General features: G+C 41.6%; 1 protein-coding gene across 31 annotated transcripts in view; it reads left to right on the forward strand.

Annotated features, from left to right (window-relative positions):
* Positions 1–18,854, forward strand: part of NRAP (nebulin related anchoring protein) — a 69,898-nt gene that overhangs the window by 11,932 nt on the left and 39,112 nt on the right. For 7 of the 31 annotated variants that reach the window (XM_008506678.2, XM_070598314.1, XM_070597054.1 and 4 more), the window contains 9 exons: positions 2,572–2,676; positions 3,655–3,771; positions 6,056–6,160; positions 7,620–7,727; positions 8,746–8,850; positions 14,547–14,645; positions 15,874–15,978; positions 17,085–17,192; positions 17,436–17,537. In XM_008506678.2, the coding sequence (XP_008504900.2) occupies positions 2,572–2,676; positions 3,655–3,771; positions 6,056–6,160; positions 7,620–7,727; positions 8,746–8,850; positions 14,547–14,645; positions 15,874–15,978; positions 17,085–17,192; positions 17,436–17,537 (954 nt within the window). Of the gene's footprint in view, positions 1–2,559; positions 2,677–3,654; positions 3,772–6,055; positions 6,161–7,619; positions 7,728–8,745; positions 8,851–14,546; positions 14,646–15,873; positions 15,979–17,084; positions 17,193–17,435; positions 17,538–18,854 lie in introns of all 31 variants that reach the window. The other 24 variants (XM_070596977.1, XM_070598167.1, XM_070596901.1 and 21 more) reach the window with 5 other exon arrangements.

Below are 18,854 nucleotides of genomic sequence, written 5' to 3' on the forward strand. Positions count from 1 at the left end.
TCAACTTGGCCCACTATTCCAAGCACTTTTTCTTTTCTTTTTTTAAAATAAAAGACCTATGTCAGTATGGTGGGTTTGTCAAGAATAAAGCATTCACATCTATTCATTGAAGAAGGGTCCTAAAGACTAGCACTGGCTACATTCAGCCCGTCGCTGCATAAGCATGAAAGTGATCAAAATGCATGTCTTGAAACATATTGAGCATTTCACTAAGTAGCAGGACTCATTTTCTTAGAAAGTGAATTTCTTATCTAGGTTACTAGATAAAGCAATATGTCAGAGAATGCAAACTCTTTCGCAATTTCATTTCTTAAACGAACTATATCTTGACAGGCTATAAAAAGGCTGAGATGACCATTACAAGCTAGTTTTTCTATTCCTCTGTATTTCCTGGTGCAACAGGTGTTGTAGGGGAAAAAGGGAACATTCTTTTTTCATGGTTGGAAGTAGAGAATGTTGGAAGACCAAGTATGTGCATAGGAAGAGTACATTCAATGAGCTTAGTTGATTTTGTTTTTCTTAATTGGACAGTTGTTTGAATTTTGGCAGAGGGTAGACTGTAGAAGATACATGACTTAGTCAACATACATAATTTACAAAAGAAGCAAATAGCTTATTTCTCTTCTTCAGAAAACCAAATTGCCTATACTGGGGACTCACGTGAGTCTTAGGATATGTGTGAAGACAGATTGTGACCCCTTTGCAAATATCTGTCTGAGCAAAAATGTTGGGTTTTGGATTAAAAAGTCCATTTTATTAAATTCTACAATAAGTTAATTAAATGGTCTCAGTGCTTTAAACTCAATGAAAATATGTTTTTATTGGTTTCATGTTTTAAATACATTGTTTAGAAGGCTCAGGACAATTTTAAAAATTAGTTTTATTAAAAATATTTGGCTTCTATATTTGGCAAACAATATTTTGTTCTACATTTGGACCATCCTATCTACCAGTAGTAGTAACACACACATAATTTCGTATGTGTATCTGGACATGTCTACACACATCGAGGAAATGTAACTTCATGGTATCATAGTGGATCCTTGATTATTAGGATGTTTTGATTGACGTTTCCAGTCGTGATAATAACAAATACAGGAATCAAAGAGGGTGTTGTTTGATAGCACCGCCAGCAGCTGTTGAGAGGATCAGTGGTTGGCATCTCATTGTGTGATTTAGCGGAACTTGCCAAGGCATGAGTAGGAGGAAGTGAGAGAGGAGCAGGCAGACAGTCAGATAAATACTATAAATATCTGTAGTGCCTCAAATGACAAATGATTCATTCTTCTTTTTAATGAGTAACTATTTTTTTAGGTTAATGGACTATACAATATAATCAATTTATTATTTATAACCAGTCAATTCCCCAATAGGATTAGGTGTCTTACAAAAAAGATGTACCCATGCAACTTAGATACATATAAGTAGAGAAGTTAAAATAAAGTTACAAACCAACTCCAAACCATAGAGCAGAATGGGCAAAAGGGGATTACCCAAGAATTTGAGAGCCTTTATTATTATTTTTTAGCTTAACTTTTTTTACTTATTACATTTATCCCAGAACATTCTGGCAGCCAAGCATAAAGGAGCACTCAGGCTGAGCAGTTGTCATTATTGGATTAAAAGGAAGGTTGGATATTCTAATTTGATCCAACTGTTTCATTAAATGAAATGTGTGTGCCAGGTTCCGAACCTGGTGTTAGAGCGGGATGGGCCCCTGCCTTGGAGGAGGCTGGAGAGAGATGGAGTCATGAGCCAGAGGGGGCACACTAAGGGCTCTTCCAGATTGGTGGGGACACAGATGAGGAAGCCGCTGATTTGGCCAGGGCAGGACTGGGAGTGAGGGAGGAGTTCCCCAAAGAGAAGGTAGCATCTGACGGGGTCTTGAAGGACATCCAACTGCCAGGGAAGGTTTACGCTAGTGATGTGATGACAGCTCCATGAGAGAGGTTTTCCTTCGTGGGAATGGGTGGGTGGTGTGGGGAGGAGGAAGGAAGAAATTAAGACTCAGATTGTAACACTTAGTGTGAAATATACATTTAGTCCCATTTCACATCATGTTATGGCAATTTGAAGTTTTCCCCCCAAATTATAAAAATTCAGATAGTGACATAATATTTTCTTTCCTGGTGAATGACATACATCACTGGGGGAGACAGTATATGGGATGTCAGTGTGTCTCTCGGCATAGATCTGCCAATAGGCCTGAGACAGATAGCATTTGAGGCTACTGGAAGACAGAGAGACTTTCCTGGCGTCAGCTGAGAAATGAATCCTCCATAACCCATGGGCCTGGGAGACTGGTGGGATGTCTTGATGTATCTGGGGGAAATGATGATGATAATAGTTACCATTTATTTAGTGCTGACTGTGTGCTGGGCACCAGTAAGTAGGCCTGCCTCCAGAGTCTGCCATCTCAACCACCACATGGTGTTGCTCCTACGGTGATCATTGGAATGTCCAATGTGGATGGGCCTCTATGGGAACAGGCTCAAGGAGAGACCATGGCTAATCCCCCACCCATTCAGGGAAGGGAGCATTACTGATTGCATTCTTCAATTGACCCAGCAGGGTTACTCAGAGGAGTATCCTGAGCACAGAGGAAAAGGCAGCTTCCCGGCCATGATCACCCCAGCTTATCAGAACGCCAAGAAAGCCAACGAACTCGCTAGTGATGTAAGTACCACATTGGGACGACCCATGAAGCCACAGAAACAGAGGAGAAATGAGACTTTGAAGGCTCGGCTTACTGAAACCTATACACAGATAAATTTATTAGAGCTAAGCCAAAACAGATTGTTAGCCCTCAATTTTTATCCAAAAAGACATTTACTTCTTTTGTTTGGACTGTTATGTCACATTTATCTGCTTCCAAGGAGATTGACAGGAACAAACTACATAACTCATTTAAGGTCAATTGAAGCAAGTACAGATGTTGGTCCAGCCAGATAAGCTGGGGTTAGGAGAGCCTTGGCAAATAACCCATCTAGAAATTGAGCACTTTAGGGGAATAGCTGATTAAAACAAGTCATATGATTATCAAACTGCGTGTAGCCCAGTTGATAAGATGATTTTTATTTGCAGAATGTTAGCCAGCTGGCAGTCCTTGAAAGTTAGGCTATAATTAAACTTGATAAAGTGACACGCACACTATAGCCCTTAAAATGCCAACTTGGACTTGGTCTAAAATCAGAAGCTGGGCATTCATTTCACACCACTTTGCCTTTCTCCTTTCCTCTGTTATTATTCAGTTATTACTCATTTACCCAGAACAGTGCACTTTTGTCCTGGGAGAGGAAGTGAAAGACACATTATTCTCTTTGCCCCGAGGTAGGAGGCTAGGTGAGAAATGACGTTGAAACCAAGGGCAGGATGCATATGGGGTTACACCTTTGGGTATGATCATTTTAAGACCTTTCTTCCTGCAGAATTAGAGTATAAAGCGTAAAATGTGTGAAAAGGGCCAGTAAGATTTTAATATATAAGGGAGCAAGTGGTTTATGGGCTTAGTAGAGAAAAAACCCATATGATCTGTTTCTCTCAGAAAATTCTATGAAGTAAATGTCGACATTAAAAATGGGGTAATCTTGGAGTAATTTCTCTCATGGAGCATGAAACCCACAACTCAGGCCCCTCTTGGTGTGTTTCTTTCAGATAAAATACAGGCAGGACTTCAATAAGATGAAAGGCGCTGCACATTATCACTCCCTCCCAGCCCAGGACAACTTGGTTCTTAAGCGGGCTCAGAGCGTGAACAAGCTTGTGAGTGAGGTGAGTATGGGGGACAGTCACCCCTGTGTGCCGTCACCTCCTTTCTCCTATAGACAGTGAACGGAGTGACCTCAGAATGAAAAATTCCGTGTCACACCACATAAACTACACAGGGGTTACCAGTTTCCAAAGAACGAATGTGCAGTAAAAAGCAATTCGCAAGAGAGCCTAGAACCAAACACATTACATGTAAACAAATTAAATTTCTCTGATGGTTCAAAAGTTTCTTCCTGAATTCTCACAGGGCTGTAGATATTTAAAAGTTCAAGGAAATAGATTTCTTCTTGCTAGAATACTGCATGAACCAACCTTTATAACAATATGTCATTCTTATAGAGTAGAAATCAAAGATGGGAAAGAGTGTTTTGAACATCAAATTTCTCTCAATCTCTTACTATTGCAGTCAAGTTTCTGAGAGGCTGCATGTACCGTAGGATTCTCTTTATCTTAGAGGCTGGACTGGCTCCCAAAGGGTGTGTTTTGTTTGGCCGCCTAGTGGTTAAGATTTTTAGAATCGTTGGGACTCTTTGGCAAGGAAATATCCCCTCTAGTTAGCATATCCTTTCAAGTCCTACAGTCTCTTCACAGCAGCTTCTCTCATTCGTGTTACCTATCTGGACCCTGAAGTCATTTGAGTTGTGAATCACTTGCAACAGGAAGTATCAAGCTATTAAAAGTACTCACATAACAAGTTATCCGTAACTCAGAAATGGATATGCAAATATCTTAAAATATTTTTCTTCTCTAGCCTCTAAAGGTTAATCCTTTACCACAAAACAGTTACTTAACCTGCGGTCCTCTAACTTTGAGCTGCTTAGAATCATTAGGAGTGACACTTCCTGTCTCATCAGGAGCCTCAGATACTTGGAAGTAGTACATGGGTGCCAAGGCCTTGGAATCTGCATTTTAAACAAATATTCCAAATGATTATGATGCTCTAGATGAGAAGTTGGCAAACTACTACCTGAGTGCCAAATCCGGCCCACAGCCTTTTTTTTATAAATAAAGTTTTATTGGAACACAGTCACATCACGTATGGCTGCTTTCAAGCTACAAGGGCAGACTCAAGTAGTTGGTATAGAGACTCTATGTCCTGGAAAGCCTAAAATATTTACTATCTGGTCATTTATAGAAAAGTTTTGCTGAACTTTCCTCTTGACTCACAGAATATTAGATCTAGATGGGAACTTTGCAACTTTTAGGCCCTCATTTTGTCCTAGGCCTGGGAAAGTAGAGTGTCTTATTCTGATTCAGAGACACTTTTAGGCATAGAACTGGAACCAGGCCACTGATAGTGCAGTTCTGCCACCCAGGAATAACCCTGGTACCATTTTGGCCTTTTTTCTATGTGACCGTACTATAAACGAATATACGAATACAAAAACATGTATTTCTAGAATTAGAATTCAACTGCATATACAGTTTTGTGTACTTTAAAAATTTTATATCATATTGTGAGCAGTATAATGCATCTTGCATACTTTAAAAAGCATGTTCCCACCATATGTTTTACAAGATATGGTAACAAATTGTATTTCCTTTGGTAGGAGGCCACAGGGACCCTTTAGTTTCTTTTTGCCCTTATGTTCATCCAGTAGGACAAACCAGCCGTGCCTCTCTTAATGGTAATCGGCCTTCAGCTGCCTCCTCCAATTACCTTGGATGACTTGGAGTCTATTTAATAACTATAACCTCACACCTTATGTCCAGCTATCCAGGGGAGCTCAACTAGCCAACCCATTTAAAATTAGAAGACACTCTCTGCATCTCTGTGTGGTCTGGTTTATTCTACTCCTTTGTGAGCTAACTTTCTTGGTTAAATTTCATTGATGCATACATGCAGTGAAGTGCATCCATCATGAGTATACAATAGGAAGGATTTCCACAAGTGGACACGTCTGTGTAACCAGCACCCAGACCAAGAAACAGAACACAACCAGAAGTCCAGACATCCCCCACCATCCCCCCAGACACTTGTCCCCAAGAGTAACCACGGTCCTCATTTCTAAAGCCAGTTTTGCCATTTTTTTGAGCTGTATGAAATCTTTCAGTATTTACTCTTGAGAGGGACTATATATTTTTAATTTTTAGAACCAAATTGATTATTTACTTATTTATTATTAGAAAAGAAAACACGTATTGTTAACTTACAGTATCCTGTGCCTGGCATTTTTAAATCTTGGGTTGGACGTTTTCCCAAAAAATCCTAGTTGAGTTCTGGTGACGTTGTCAGGAGTGACTTTGGGTTTGGTTCTACTGTGCATCTGGTATTTTGGTTTCCAAGGTGGAGTATAAGAAGGATCTGGAAAGTAGTAAAGGTCACAGTATCAACTACTGTGAGACGCCTCAATTCAGGAACGTGAGCAAGATCTCAAAATTCACCAGTGATGTGAGTTTTTAATGCCTAAGCGTTTGTTTGGACTTTTTTTAGGACCTTAATTTCTAGGTCTCCTAAGAGACAGTCTATGTGAATGTATCTGTGTGTCTTGGAGAAGCATGACCTCTTAGCCACAAATACCCATGAATTTTGATTAAGATTGCCTGCCAGGGCTGGTCCACTAAGTGTTAAATTCTGTCACATCCCCTGGCACACTTGACCTTGAGTCCTCAGGGCAGCGCCTGTCCTCTTGCATCCTTTCTGTAGAGGAGTATCTGGTTCCTAGTAGAGAATGCTGGTGAGGGGGCCTGGCTGAGCATGTGACATCCCCTCTCAATGTGACTCGGTGCTTCGTAGTTAATGCACGACCTCATTTAACCTTCACAGTCACCTAGGGAACCAGATGTTATTTCCCCCTCTTACAGATGAGCAGTTACATGCTAGAGTGGCAAATTTGGAAATGCTCAGAGAAGGTCCAGGGAGGTTTCCTTGAGGATATCAAGGACCTATACTAGATTATGTGATTTTATTTCTGCTTAGCTGCACATAATAGTAGAATGTAAAGTTGCAGGGGACTTTGTAAGGCTCAGTGAATTTATTTTGCATAAATGTAGTGGTTAAGAGCACCGGCTTTGGAGCTAGCAGACCTGGTTCCACAGTTAGCTGCGTGGCTGACTTCGGGCAAGTTGTTTAAGCTCTTGGAGCCACTTTGGCATCTGTAAAATGGGGATGATAACAATTCCTCTGCCCTCATAGAGTGCATGTGAAGATTAACTGAGATAAGTAGAATTGTGTCTGATATGTCGTAATAGTATTCTGATTAAATACTCTTGGTGCCTGGAAACTCAGCGGCCTCCCAGGGAGGCTCATTTCAATGTAGCTTCATTAGAAGCTTTGAATTTATGGCTTCTTGTCATCCTGTTTTGATCTTCTTTTTATTTGATAAGCTGCATTTTGGACATAACATCATTATTTCACATGGTTGCGGGAGTGACCAATCTGTCATATAAAAGTCACAGGATTTGGCAAAGCTCAGGTTTTATTTTTCGTATATTTAGAAATGGAGGTAAGAGCATGCAGTGGGTTGTCCCAGCCCCCAGTGTGGGCTTTGCATACAGTCAGTGCTTGTCTGTTGGAGAGCTGCACACTCTCCTGGTAGGTTTTTCGCATTGGAAAAATCTGGTATTTTTACTAATGAAAATGTTAAAAAAAAAATCAGGTCTGTTTGGTGCTGTCTATGCTCATCAGATCTTGTGTTTTCTTGTGTGCTTGTCTCATTCCAACTTCTTGTGCTTCCTTGAAATTTAAGTTGTTTAAAAAAGGTTTGTTTTTTTATTCAGCAACACACAAATACTTAAATAGATGATCTTTAATCATTTATATTTTGGTTTTAGTGCATTAAGATGAGTAGTTTATCTTCAACAAGTCGGGAAGAGAATGCTTTTGTTGACGGTTTTGTGTTTCCATATAGAATAAATATAAAGAAAACTACCAGAACCACATGCGAGGCCGCTATGAGGGAGTTGGTATGGACAGACGGACTCTCCATGCCATGAAAGTGAGAAATCTGGCGAGCAACGTGAGTCCTGTTTTGAAGGGTCTGCGGGTCCTGGGGATTTGTTGGGGTGAAGGGAGGTGGGGCCTGAGGAATTCAGCCTATTCTTTTTCAACCTCCCATTTATAAAAATCAGGGTTATGTTGTGTGAAGACTGACCCATAAGAGTTTCTCAATGTTAACCAGTGCAACCAAGTCTAGGTAAAATCCTTGAAAATTTTCGAAAGTTTCCATTTATTCATCTCAGCTTTCTCTGGCTTGAACAGTTCTTAGATCTATTATAATCAATCTAGCGTGAGAAAAACTTTCAGTTTCTGAGAGATAAAGAGAAATGGATGAGCGTAATTCTTATCTGAATTTCCTCAAATATCCAAAGTGTTTGTGATTTACTTGGAATTTGTTGGTTGGTTGATTGCTTCATTCATCTGTTGGATCAGAGTGGTCGTTGAAGACCTCCTGTGGCCAGGCGCCGGTCAAGGTGGTAGAATCACAAAATAGATCAGATCCCTGTTTTGCTCATAATCTATTCATCTCTCTTTGGCTTTGTCGATTCAGTTTACAGGTTTGCAAATGCCAGGTTGTAAATCTTAGAGATAAAGGACACTTCAAAGAAACTGCTTTCATTATTAAAACATACAAATGTCAAATTTCCTCTGCTCAAGAACTTCAAATTTGACCTTTAGAAAAAAATGTAAAATACCCTGAAGACACTTGACTCTCCATTTATTTTCTGGGGGTTAACCAAGAAGCTCTTTCATTGTATACCCCTGTGCAAATGCTTCTTTTTAACAAAAACTACAAGGGGTTCCATAATTAATAAGAAAGATAAAATAAATGCGATACAGATGGAAGTTAGCTAATTTTGGATTAAGAAGAAGAATTCAAATTAATTAAAGGCAAAAGTGTGAACATAATTTAATTTTCCTTGGAGGTGATGAAACAGAATTAATTTTGTTTCTGGTTATTTTTTAAATATTTCCTATGACATTCAAACCAGGTCAAAAGAAAGTGGGGGCTAATTTGTCTTTTCTTCGGGTTTCAGATTGCCTACAAGGCCGATTATAAACATGATATTGTTGACTACAACTACCCGGCCACTCTAACTCCTTCCTATCAAACGACAATGAAACTGGTTCCCTTGAAAGACGTAAGTCCTCTTCCAATAGTCCTTTCTGCCTTATTCCTTGTCACTTCCCTCCTGCGGGGTGATTCTTAGGCAGCAAGATAGGAAGAAACAGACTACAACAGTTCATAGGAAATGGAGGGAATTGAGAAAGGGGAGCTCTTTTCCACTAGGAAGTCCATTATGCATGTTTGGGAACACAGGTTTCCCCAGTAAGGTCAGAATAACTCTGGTTTCATCTTGAAAATAACCTGAGGTCCCTTCTGCCTCTTAGAATTTGGTGGACTCTGTCTTTTGCTGGGCACATTTAAAGAAACGATGACCTTTTTTTTTTTAAAGTTTTGGAGTGTGGTATGTTTAAGGATGGAAGGAAGTGAAATAAAACAGCTATAGGTTGAGAGGAAGTGGTAATGTTGAGTTAATTTTTTTCTCAGGAGAACTTGGGAAAGTACATATGTATCCTTTAATTATTACAGGCATGATTTTATTTATTTTTAGGTTGGCTTGTCCCCAGTGAAATATGTATATTTTAATTTAATTTATTGTTTTCTAAATATGAGAATTTTACTACATGTTTATTACAGAAAATTTAGAAAATGCAGAAAAGTACAAAGAAAAAGATAAAAGTCATCTGCGATGTTGAAAAGTGGTTTAGAACTGAGTTGGTATGCTGGTTATTTGTCATTGAAAATTATTTCCAATCAATCAGTAATTTAACAACTAATTCAACATACATTGATTGAGTGTCCAGAGCTAGCTTCCTTCACATTCCTTTGGGATCAGCACAGCTCCAGTAGTTGACTTGGGTTTTGCTGTTGGAGGATGTCTTCACATCTCTCTCTCGTTTGCTCAGAGGATGAGCACTATGGATTCAGCTGGGTATTTCCAGTGTCTAATGCAGGTTATAGGACAATGAAGGACAGTCGTCGCCAAATGATAGTTTAACAGATGAAATTGGCTTTTCGAATGTATAAGAAAGCAAGGGATGGGAAGCAGAGGAATATAAGGACCCAAACTTTGCTTCTTCTGTTCCCAAGAAGTTTGTTTGGGTTGACTTACTCATTTCACCTTAATGAAACCCTAGGTTAAACTTGTCTACCCAAGCTACTCCCTTTCTTTTCTGACTGCATATATTACCCAGGAAACTTGAGGATCAAAAGCACCTCACTAAAATTTGAGTGTGTGCTCTTGCCATTTGTTGTTATTAGTGCCAACGAGATGCATGGGTTCCGACTCCTAGCACCCCTGTGTGCAGCAGAGCTGAGCTCTGCCCGGTCTTTTTGCACCATCCTCTCAGCTTCCGGTGCTGTATCAGACAATGCAATGGTCTGCTGCCACTCATAGGATTTTCACGGCCAATTTTTTCTGAAGTGAGTGGCCACGTCCTTCTGGGCGGCCCTGCTGGTATTCGAAATACCCAGTGGCATAGCTTTCAGCATTACAGCAACATGGAGCTGCCACATTGTGACAACCCACAGAGGGTGGTGCGGTTCCCTGATTGGGAAAGGAACACAGGTCACGGCAGTGAGAGCACCGAATCTTAACCACTAGACCAACAGGTTGCTCTTGCAATAGAGGGCTATCAATCGTGCTTACTGGCACAAACAAAATGAGAGAGAGTCCTAGAACTTTGTATACCCATTATAACATGACTTGCTCTTACATTTGTCTATATAAGACTGTGGATCAAACCGTGCATCTGAAATACAGCCAGCTCACCTGGGGAAGTCTGATAGAAGAATTAACCTAGACTGAATTAGAAATATTAATTGCAGGTAGAGGTAGGTTCTAAACTAGCAGTCCATGAGCCAGATGTAGGCTAAAGAGGTGTTTTGTTTGGCCGAACAGTGTTTAAAAAATAATTGGACCAACATGTAGAAATTGTGAGAGTTCACGTAAAAATTCACATTTTCACCTTTTCTTGAAAAATCTGAAAACCCTGGGAACTGCGGCCCTAGTTCCTGCCTGGCAGCAAATGCCTGGGCCTGAGTGGCAGCTGCTCGCTCTCATCTTATTCTTCTTTACCTTACCTTTCTGGCTCCCATGTGAATTTGAGTCCCCGCCCCCCCCCCCCCCCCCCCCACAATGTACGGACTTTAGTATTCAGGAAGTTTGGAGAATTCACTGGAAGAACATTTGTGGTCACTCTTTCGGTCTGGTGGTCTTAAAGGTGGTCAATAGCTATGAAATTAAATTAAAAAGTGCAGGCCCTTAATTAGAGAGCCTTCCCTTCAGATGGATTCTATAAACACTAATAGCATTAAAATGACACTCTATCCTCACCAAAGAGACCCTTCAGAAAGTAGATTGAAGCAAGGGCCAAGCATCTGTGATGTTGCCAAGATGTGATTAATCATGGAGACTGTTAATTATGTCCTGCAGAGGAAAGTAATTGTGCTCTGCAACATACTTCATGCAGAATTATCAGGAAGGAATATGCCGTTTAAAAAATATAGTTTTCGTGACTTTTTATCGTGCATAATTCTGAATTCTAATAGACTCTTTATTATGAGATGATAATTTGCCCTCTGAATTAATGCATTAGAAAGCCACGTCCTGTAATCTCATTAATAGTTGACATTGAAATGACTTTGTATTTCCTAGTTTTCACTATGTACCCTGTATCCAAAACTCAGAACGTGCAAAAACTTTTCTCCTTGAGTCATTAACTAAAAAGCACACAGCGATGTTGTCCTTTATTTCCAAATCCAACAAAACACTCTGTGGCCCAGTGTCAAGAACACTGTTTTTCCTAGATGCTGTTTTGAGAGTTAATCTGTAAGTCATTTGTTTGTGCCTAGAATACTTTCCCTGTCTAAACAGTGTTAGCTCTGGCTATGGGGAACCCCGGGGGTCCGTCTGTAAAATTACAAGTAAGCGTTCCAAGCCCACTAGCTTTGGCAAACCAGGTTTATGGCGTATAACTTGAGAGCCACTTTGGGGGGGGCCGACTGCTGGGACTTGAGTCCTAGCTCTGACACCAGCTGAGTGACCTCAAGCAAGTTGCTTCAGGTCTCTGTGCCTCAGTTTTCACATTGTAAGGCAGAGAGAATAACAGCGCCTACCCGCGGGGTGGTTGGGAGGACTAAATGTGTTACTATGCGTAAAGCACCTGAAATAGTGGCAGGCACCTAGTAAGTGCTATTTTTTAGCCATAATTATTCTTAGCTCATGTTGAGACAGGCAAGTGTGGAAGAGCTGGAGTATACAAGCTGGCCCTTAGGTCTAATTTGCTTGGGTCACTGGATTCTAAAAATATTGAACTATTTGCCGGCATTTAAATATTGCAAGATTTTACCTAATAATATGGATTTCTGGTTTCTTTGGAATAATTGGAAAGTCAGGCCACTCTGGGCCCCACATCGATGCACAAGAACTATCTCCTAGAGCTGAGTAGCAGCTGCTGCTCTTTGCCACAGTCCCCACCACTCCTTACTACTTCCCCAACAATGAGGCCAAAGATTGAGCCCAGGCTAATGGTTCACTTGTGCCCAGCTAGTCATCTGCTTGGCTGTCACCTTTGGGCTTTGTGACCTTGGGGCTACAAAGACTCTCTGAGGCAGGCTATTCCCTCTGGGGGCATCAATAGGAGGTAGCAACAGGCAGATAGAATGGCAGAGGCATCAGACTCTAGTCCAGACAGACAGGAAATGGGAAGAAAGTGCAGTGGTGGCCATAGGTTTGGGTCCCTGTGAAGGGCAGAACCAGCTGCCAGAGGAGTATGGCCAGAGGCGGTAGGTGGTGGTCTGGGCAGAGATGGCAATAGAGAGTGGGGAGGCAGCAATGGGGTGTGGAGTTCTTAGGCAGAACCTAGGCCTAAAGAAGCTGCCACACTGTGTGGGACACTGGATGGGGTCCTGGGCTTCGGGCGGTTAAACAGAGGCATGAAGTCTGTGAGTGGAGTGTAGGATGGTGATTTAGGTGTTACGAACAGAGCTAGAGCCTGCTGACCAACGGCCCTAGCCTGGAGCCTGGAGGCAGAGAGGCTCAGTTGTCCAGAGGGACTGGGTCAGTTTGGGGTCCTGGGAGCAAGGACCCAGCTGAGATATCTACGTGGGCAGGGCTGTGTCTGAGTTTGCTCACTCTGCACAGAGTAGACACTCTGTGACTGTTGGTTGAATGAATGAGTGAGTGAACAAATGGATGAATGAAAGAGGACCAGGCAGGCATAGGGAAGAAGATCAGGATCAGGGATGAGTTAACTTTTTCCTCCTTTACCTGGATTTAGGGCCAACTTTGGTTAAATTGTGGAAGAGGCCACTTGCCATCTGCTACCTCACCCCCTTTTCCCTCACCCGTCTACTTCCCAGCTCCCCTTCTACCTGTACACGTCTATGGCTCTCATCCAGCTCATCTCAGCCCTCACTCTTGATAACCTACCTTCAAGCCTCAAACACATCCTTTACCTCTCTGCTCAAGTGCCCATCCTCTCTGCAGTGGGTCATAGGCATGTTTGGAGGAAAATAAGATGATTGGATCAATATGTTCCCATGTGCAAGAGCTAATAATCCTTAACTCTCTGAAGAGCAAGTTGTGCTTTCAAAAGAGAAAATTCAAGGGCCAGCCTGGTAGTGAAGTGGTTAAGTTCATGCACTCTGCTTCGGCAGCCCAGGATTTGCAGGTTCAGATCCTGGGTGTGGACCTTACACACTGCTCATCAAGCCATGCTGTGGTGGCGTCCCACATACAAGATAGAGGAAGACTGGCACAGAAACAATCTTCCTCAAGGAAAAAGAGGAAGATTGGCAACAGATGTTAGCTCAGGGCCAATCTTCCTCACCAAAAAAAAGAGAGAGAGAAAGAGAGAAAATTCAGTAGTCCTCAGTACCTTGAAGCAGTGGGAAACCAGGGAGTCAATGCACCAGGCTGTCCTGGAGATTCCACCTCCTTCTTGTCTGAACCTACATCTTTTATGAAAGTGCCAAGCTTAGGGGCAGTTTTCTCAGGGTGCAAAGGCAAGGGGGAAGTGGGGACCAGGCAGAGGCTGGGTGACCAGGGTGAAGACATGTTAAGACTGTCCTCACACAGAGCCGCTGATGCTCCATCGCCTCCCACTTAGACATGCGTATGGCTTCAATTGGACTTTTGGTTCCTCTTTCATTTTTCTTTTCCTTTTTAAAAAAACTCTTTTCTTTTGAAGTGCAAGACATATACAGAAAAGTATACTAATATCGATGTTACAGCTTGAATTATTATAAAGTGACCTTGTGCATGCATTTTCATGGGGAATGAGCCTAGGAATAGACTTGTTGGGACTTAGGGTGTGTGTATGTGCCAAAATGCCACACCGTTTCCTAAAGTGGTTGTGCCAACCTACACTTCTGCCCGCAGTGCTGTATGTTTTTCCACAGCTCCACATCCTCGCCAACACTTGATATTGTCAGCAGTTTCAATTTTCCCTCTTCAGGCGAATGTAGAGGGGTGTCTTATTGGGGGTTTGATATGCATTTCTCTGATTAATAATGTGGATGAGCACCTTTTCCTGTGTTCACTGGCCATTTAGTTGACTTCTTTTACGAGCTGCCTGTTCAAGTCACTCATCTTTAGTGTATTGTTTTTTCTCACTGTGGGCTTGGAGTGTCTGTTGGTCTCCAATTGGAATCTTTGATTGTTTTTCTAGTAATTTGAGAATTGCAGCTCTGTTGGGTTTAGGGAGAGGGAGTTAAAGAAATCTTAGAGATAAGTGCAAGTGACATCTTCTTGTACCTCTTTTTACCCAGGTCAACTACAGGCAAAGCATTGACAAGTTGAAGTACAGCTCTGTGACCAACACCCCACAGATCGTTCAAGCCAAAATCAATGCCCAGCAACTGAGTCATGTGAGTGACGTGCCCCCGCCCAGCCAGATGTGGGGGACTTGTGGCCTCTGGATATCGGGCTCCCAAGGGTTTGACTGTTGTTAATGGTGGCATATGTCTTATTACAATCGTGAAATGAGCCCCTTCCTTTAAACTTTTTATTATGGAAAATTCCAAATACATTCAAAAGTAGAAAGAATAGCATAATAAATCCCTATGTGCCCATCACCCAGCTTCAGTGACTATCAACTCATGGCCAGTCTTGCTCCATCTGTCTGCCCACCCACTTCCCCCCTCCCATATTATTTTGAAGAAAACCCCAGGTATTATATAATTTAATCTGTATATATTTTAGTATGAATCTCTGAAAGATAAAAAATTTAAACATATTTATACATTTTAATATATCACACCAAAACTAACAATAATTCTTAATATCACCAATGTCCAATTAGCGTTCAACATTCAAATTGTCTCGTAAGGCTATATTTTTTTTTTATAGTTTGTTTGAGTCAGGATCCAAATAAGGTCCACACTTTGTGATTGGTTGATATGTCTTTAAGACTCTTTTCATATTAAACTTTTCCTCTTTATCTCTTTGCTTTTCTCACAAGTTGTTAAAGAAATTGGATACTTTATCCTCAAATGTTTCCCACAGCCGGAGCTTTGCTGACTGTATCCCCGTGTGGACTTCACATGGTCCTCTGGCCTCCAAATGTCCTATAAAATAGTAGTTGGATCTATAGACTTGATCGGGTTCAGGTTTAATTTGGGGGCAAGATGGCTTCTCAGATGCTGCTCTGTTCTTCCATGGGAAATCACATGTCTGGTTGCCTCTTTTTTCTGTGATTTAAGTTGGCTTTTTTTCAATGTGGGCAGGCACTTGATAATCACTCTGAGTATCTACCCTGCATACAGCAAGACGTCCGCAATGCAGCAAGTTAAAAAAATAAGTTTCAGACCCTCAAGTGCTTTAAAGAAGAGCCAGTGAGTTGGCCACAGGGAAATCTTTTGCAAACTCATAACTTGAGTGTGCCTTTCAGTCGTTTCTTTCTTCCTTTGCATCTTCAATCTGTTAATTTAAAACATTCGTAAAATTACAGGCTTCCTTGTAAAATGCCTTTTCCGGAAACTCTTCTCTGTTATGAGTCTAAGGGGAAAGTGAAAAGGAAAATGTTATGTCCAAAATTCTCCTGCTGCCCATATAAAAACTTGCATTTACCCTGAGGGTTTATTTTAAATCCAACAGGTGAATTACCGCGCTGACTATGAGAAAAATAAGTTGAATTACACGTTGCCACAGGATGTACCTCAGCTGGTGAAGGCCAAAACCAATGCCGAACTCTTTAGTGAGGTAAGCAGACAACATGCCTGAGACGTGGTGGGGGTTATGTAACAGATGTGAAAATGGAGACACCAGTGGCAACGAGCAGGGACTATTCTGTTCACAGGAGAGGTTCAGCAAAGGCACCATCATGTTATAATTTTGAATTTTGCTGTCTCATGGCACATGGTCATCCACTGGGGATAAATTGGTCATAGCAATTTCATTCTCAGTATGTGAGCATGTGTACAGTCTGTTCTCGAACAAACACATCATCTTCATCCCGGTAACTTCCAACTGCTGCTTTGCTTTGCAGAGAAAATTTGAGTTTTAAGAAGATCAATCTTAATCACCAGGTTCTGTCTGGAGTCACAAGTGGGCTGTGATTAAGCTTCGCATTCTAGGTGGGATTTGTGGGGCATGAGAGGAAAGAAAAGGAACTAACATTTTTTAAATGCCTGTTCTATGCTAGGCCCTGTCCATATGGGATTATTCAATTGTCATAACCCCAAGGAGGTATTTACTGTAGGGACACAGTTAGTGGCATGGGCTTTGGTACAGGATAGACTTGAGTTAGACATTGGTACTACCATTTTTAACCCGTGACCCCATTTGAGGTCGTTAATGTCTCCGAGCCTCACAGGCCTAATGAGAAGACTTACAATTGATGAGTAGAAGGCATTTAGGAAAAGGCCAATAAACAGTAAGTGTTGTTACCATGGCAATATTAAAACTTTATATCTATGTTGCACTTGCCCAGCTTAAGATCTGTTTTCATATATTATATCCAGTTTATTCTCACAGCAACCCAGAGACACATAATACGATATTCTTTGTGAAAATGGTAAACCAAGGTCTAAAAGAGGTAAAGTGATTTACCCAAGGTCACATGATCAGGAAACAGTGGAGCTCGGATGGACACATGGGTCTTCTCTCTGTCCTGTCCCATTACCACTGCCCTGCATGGCAGTTAATCATTGCTGTGATCATTTTGATAATAACAGCCAAGATTCTGCTTTATAAACAGATGAAGAAACCAACTTTGCTGTTTTTTGCATTTTTTTTTTAAATTTCTGTTCAACTTTTGGCAGGAATATGGATAGCGACTCCTATTCACCTGTGTTGTTGTTTGTCAGGTTAAGTACAAAGAAGGCTGGGAGAAGACAAAGGGGAAAGGATTTGAGATGAAGCTGGATGCCATGTCTCTGCTGGCCGCCAAAGCCTCTGGAGAGCTCGCTAGCAACGTAGGTTTCCTCTCATTAACTCAGAAATGCATAAGAAATGGTTCCCATAAAATGTCAGTGGTCCTGCAGGAAAAAAGAATGACTGTTAATGTAAACGTCGCAATACTTTTTTATCTTCTCTTGGGCACAAAAGACTGGGAGGTGTTTTTTCAGAACTGTTCTTCCTGCACTTGTTCAAACCAGAGGCCCTTGGAGGGCAAAGTTTCTCTCTCACTCACAGTAGACTTTCTTCTTTGTCTCAAGATTAAATACAAAGAAGAATATGAAAAAACAAAAGGCAAAGTCATGGGAACGACAGACTCGAGGCTCCTCCACTCCCTGCAGGTTGCCAAGATGAGCAGCGAGGTAAACTCTTTTCTCCCTCAACCCTTTACTTAGAGTTGAGTTGCTTATAAAGTTTTTCCAGGCCTTCACCTGGGACTGCTACCTCTTTATTGACTTCCACCTACAATTTCTTTCCTGGCTGGGGCGAGAAGTTTGTTCCATTTCTATATTTTGCCAAAGCATACTGCTCTTTTAAAATAGATGAGTAGAGTGGCCCCTAAGGGTTATCAGCATCTCCTGATCAAGGTACAAAGGTGTCGGCCACGTGTATTCATTCCACAGATGTTTACCAAGCACCAAATATGGGCAAGGTCCTGTGCGAGACACCGGGGCTGTAAGAATGAATACCACGTAAAGGGTCCCTCCCTACTGGAGCTTCATTCTTCTGGGAGAGTTAGACAGCAAGCACCCTGTGTGCTGTGGTGATGTCCTGGAGGAATCCTGTGGCCGCAAACACACATGGTATTCAAAACAGTTAGCAAACAACTGGGGCATCCAGGCTCCAACCAATCAAAACAACGCTGCTTGTAAACAACTGTAATGGCTGGAGATTAACCATGGTAAATGTCACTAGTCAAAATCCTCTGGGGAAGGAGAGTTCTGTTACAAGAGACAGAGTTGATGTCTAATCAAGTCTTCCCTGCCAAGGCTGAACAGCAAAAAGGACACATGAGCATCGGGTTTCTGCTTTACAATTGCTGCTCCAAGCTGTGAGGCCAGCTTATAATGCTCCAATGGTGCAGTGAGATATAATTACCTGATGAGTCATTAAGGAGCCGTGGTTTGAATAGAATAAGAGAGTTGACATTCGGGTCGCCATTTTGGATGTGCCTACAGAACAAGCCCTATGAAGTACATAGTCATGAAGCAGACAGAGACACTGAGAATTTGGCTTCAGTTTAGACCAAGAATAAATTGGTATTTCCTATTTGCAGTTGGTGCAACTGTGGCCAAAAAGATTGTCTTGCCCAAAGTCAGATAGTAGTCAATGGCAGTGGTGGAGGGGTAGAGAATTAGGTCCCAGAACTCTTACTTGTTGGCACCATACTGCTTCTACTGTAGCACACTACCTTTCCTTGCCACCATACAACCAGCATCACCATAATCACCATCACCACCGTCACCATCACCATCATCACGACCATCCATCATCATTGCCAACATTTATCAAGTGTTTGCTATATGCCAGTCCCTGCACTAAGGGATTTCAGCTACTATTTCGTTTGCTTATCACGAAAGTCCTCTGAGGAAGTTGAGCCCTTTGAGAGTTGCTATGACGTTTGAGAGGTCATCCAGCTGACAAAGGGAAGATGAGGTTTGAACTCAAGCTTGTCTGGC

Source organism: Equus przewalskii, chromosome 1 (genome assembly GCF_037783145.1).
Source record: "Equus przewalskii isolate Varuska chromosome 1, EquPr2, whole genome shotgun sequence".
Lineage (NCBI taxonomy): Eukaryota > Metazoa > Chordata > Mammalia > Perissodactyla > Equidae > Equus > Equus przewalskii.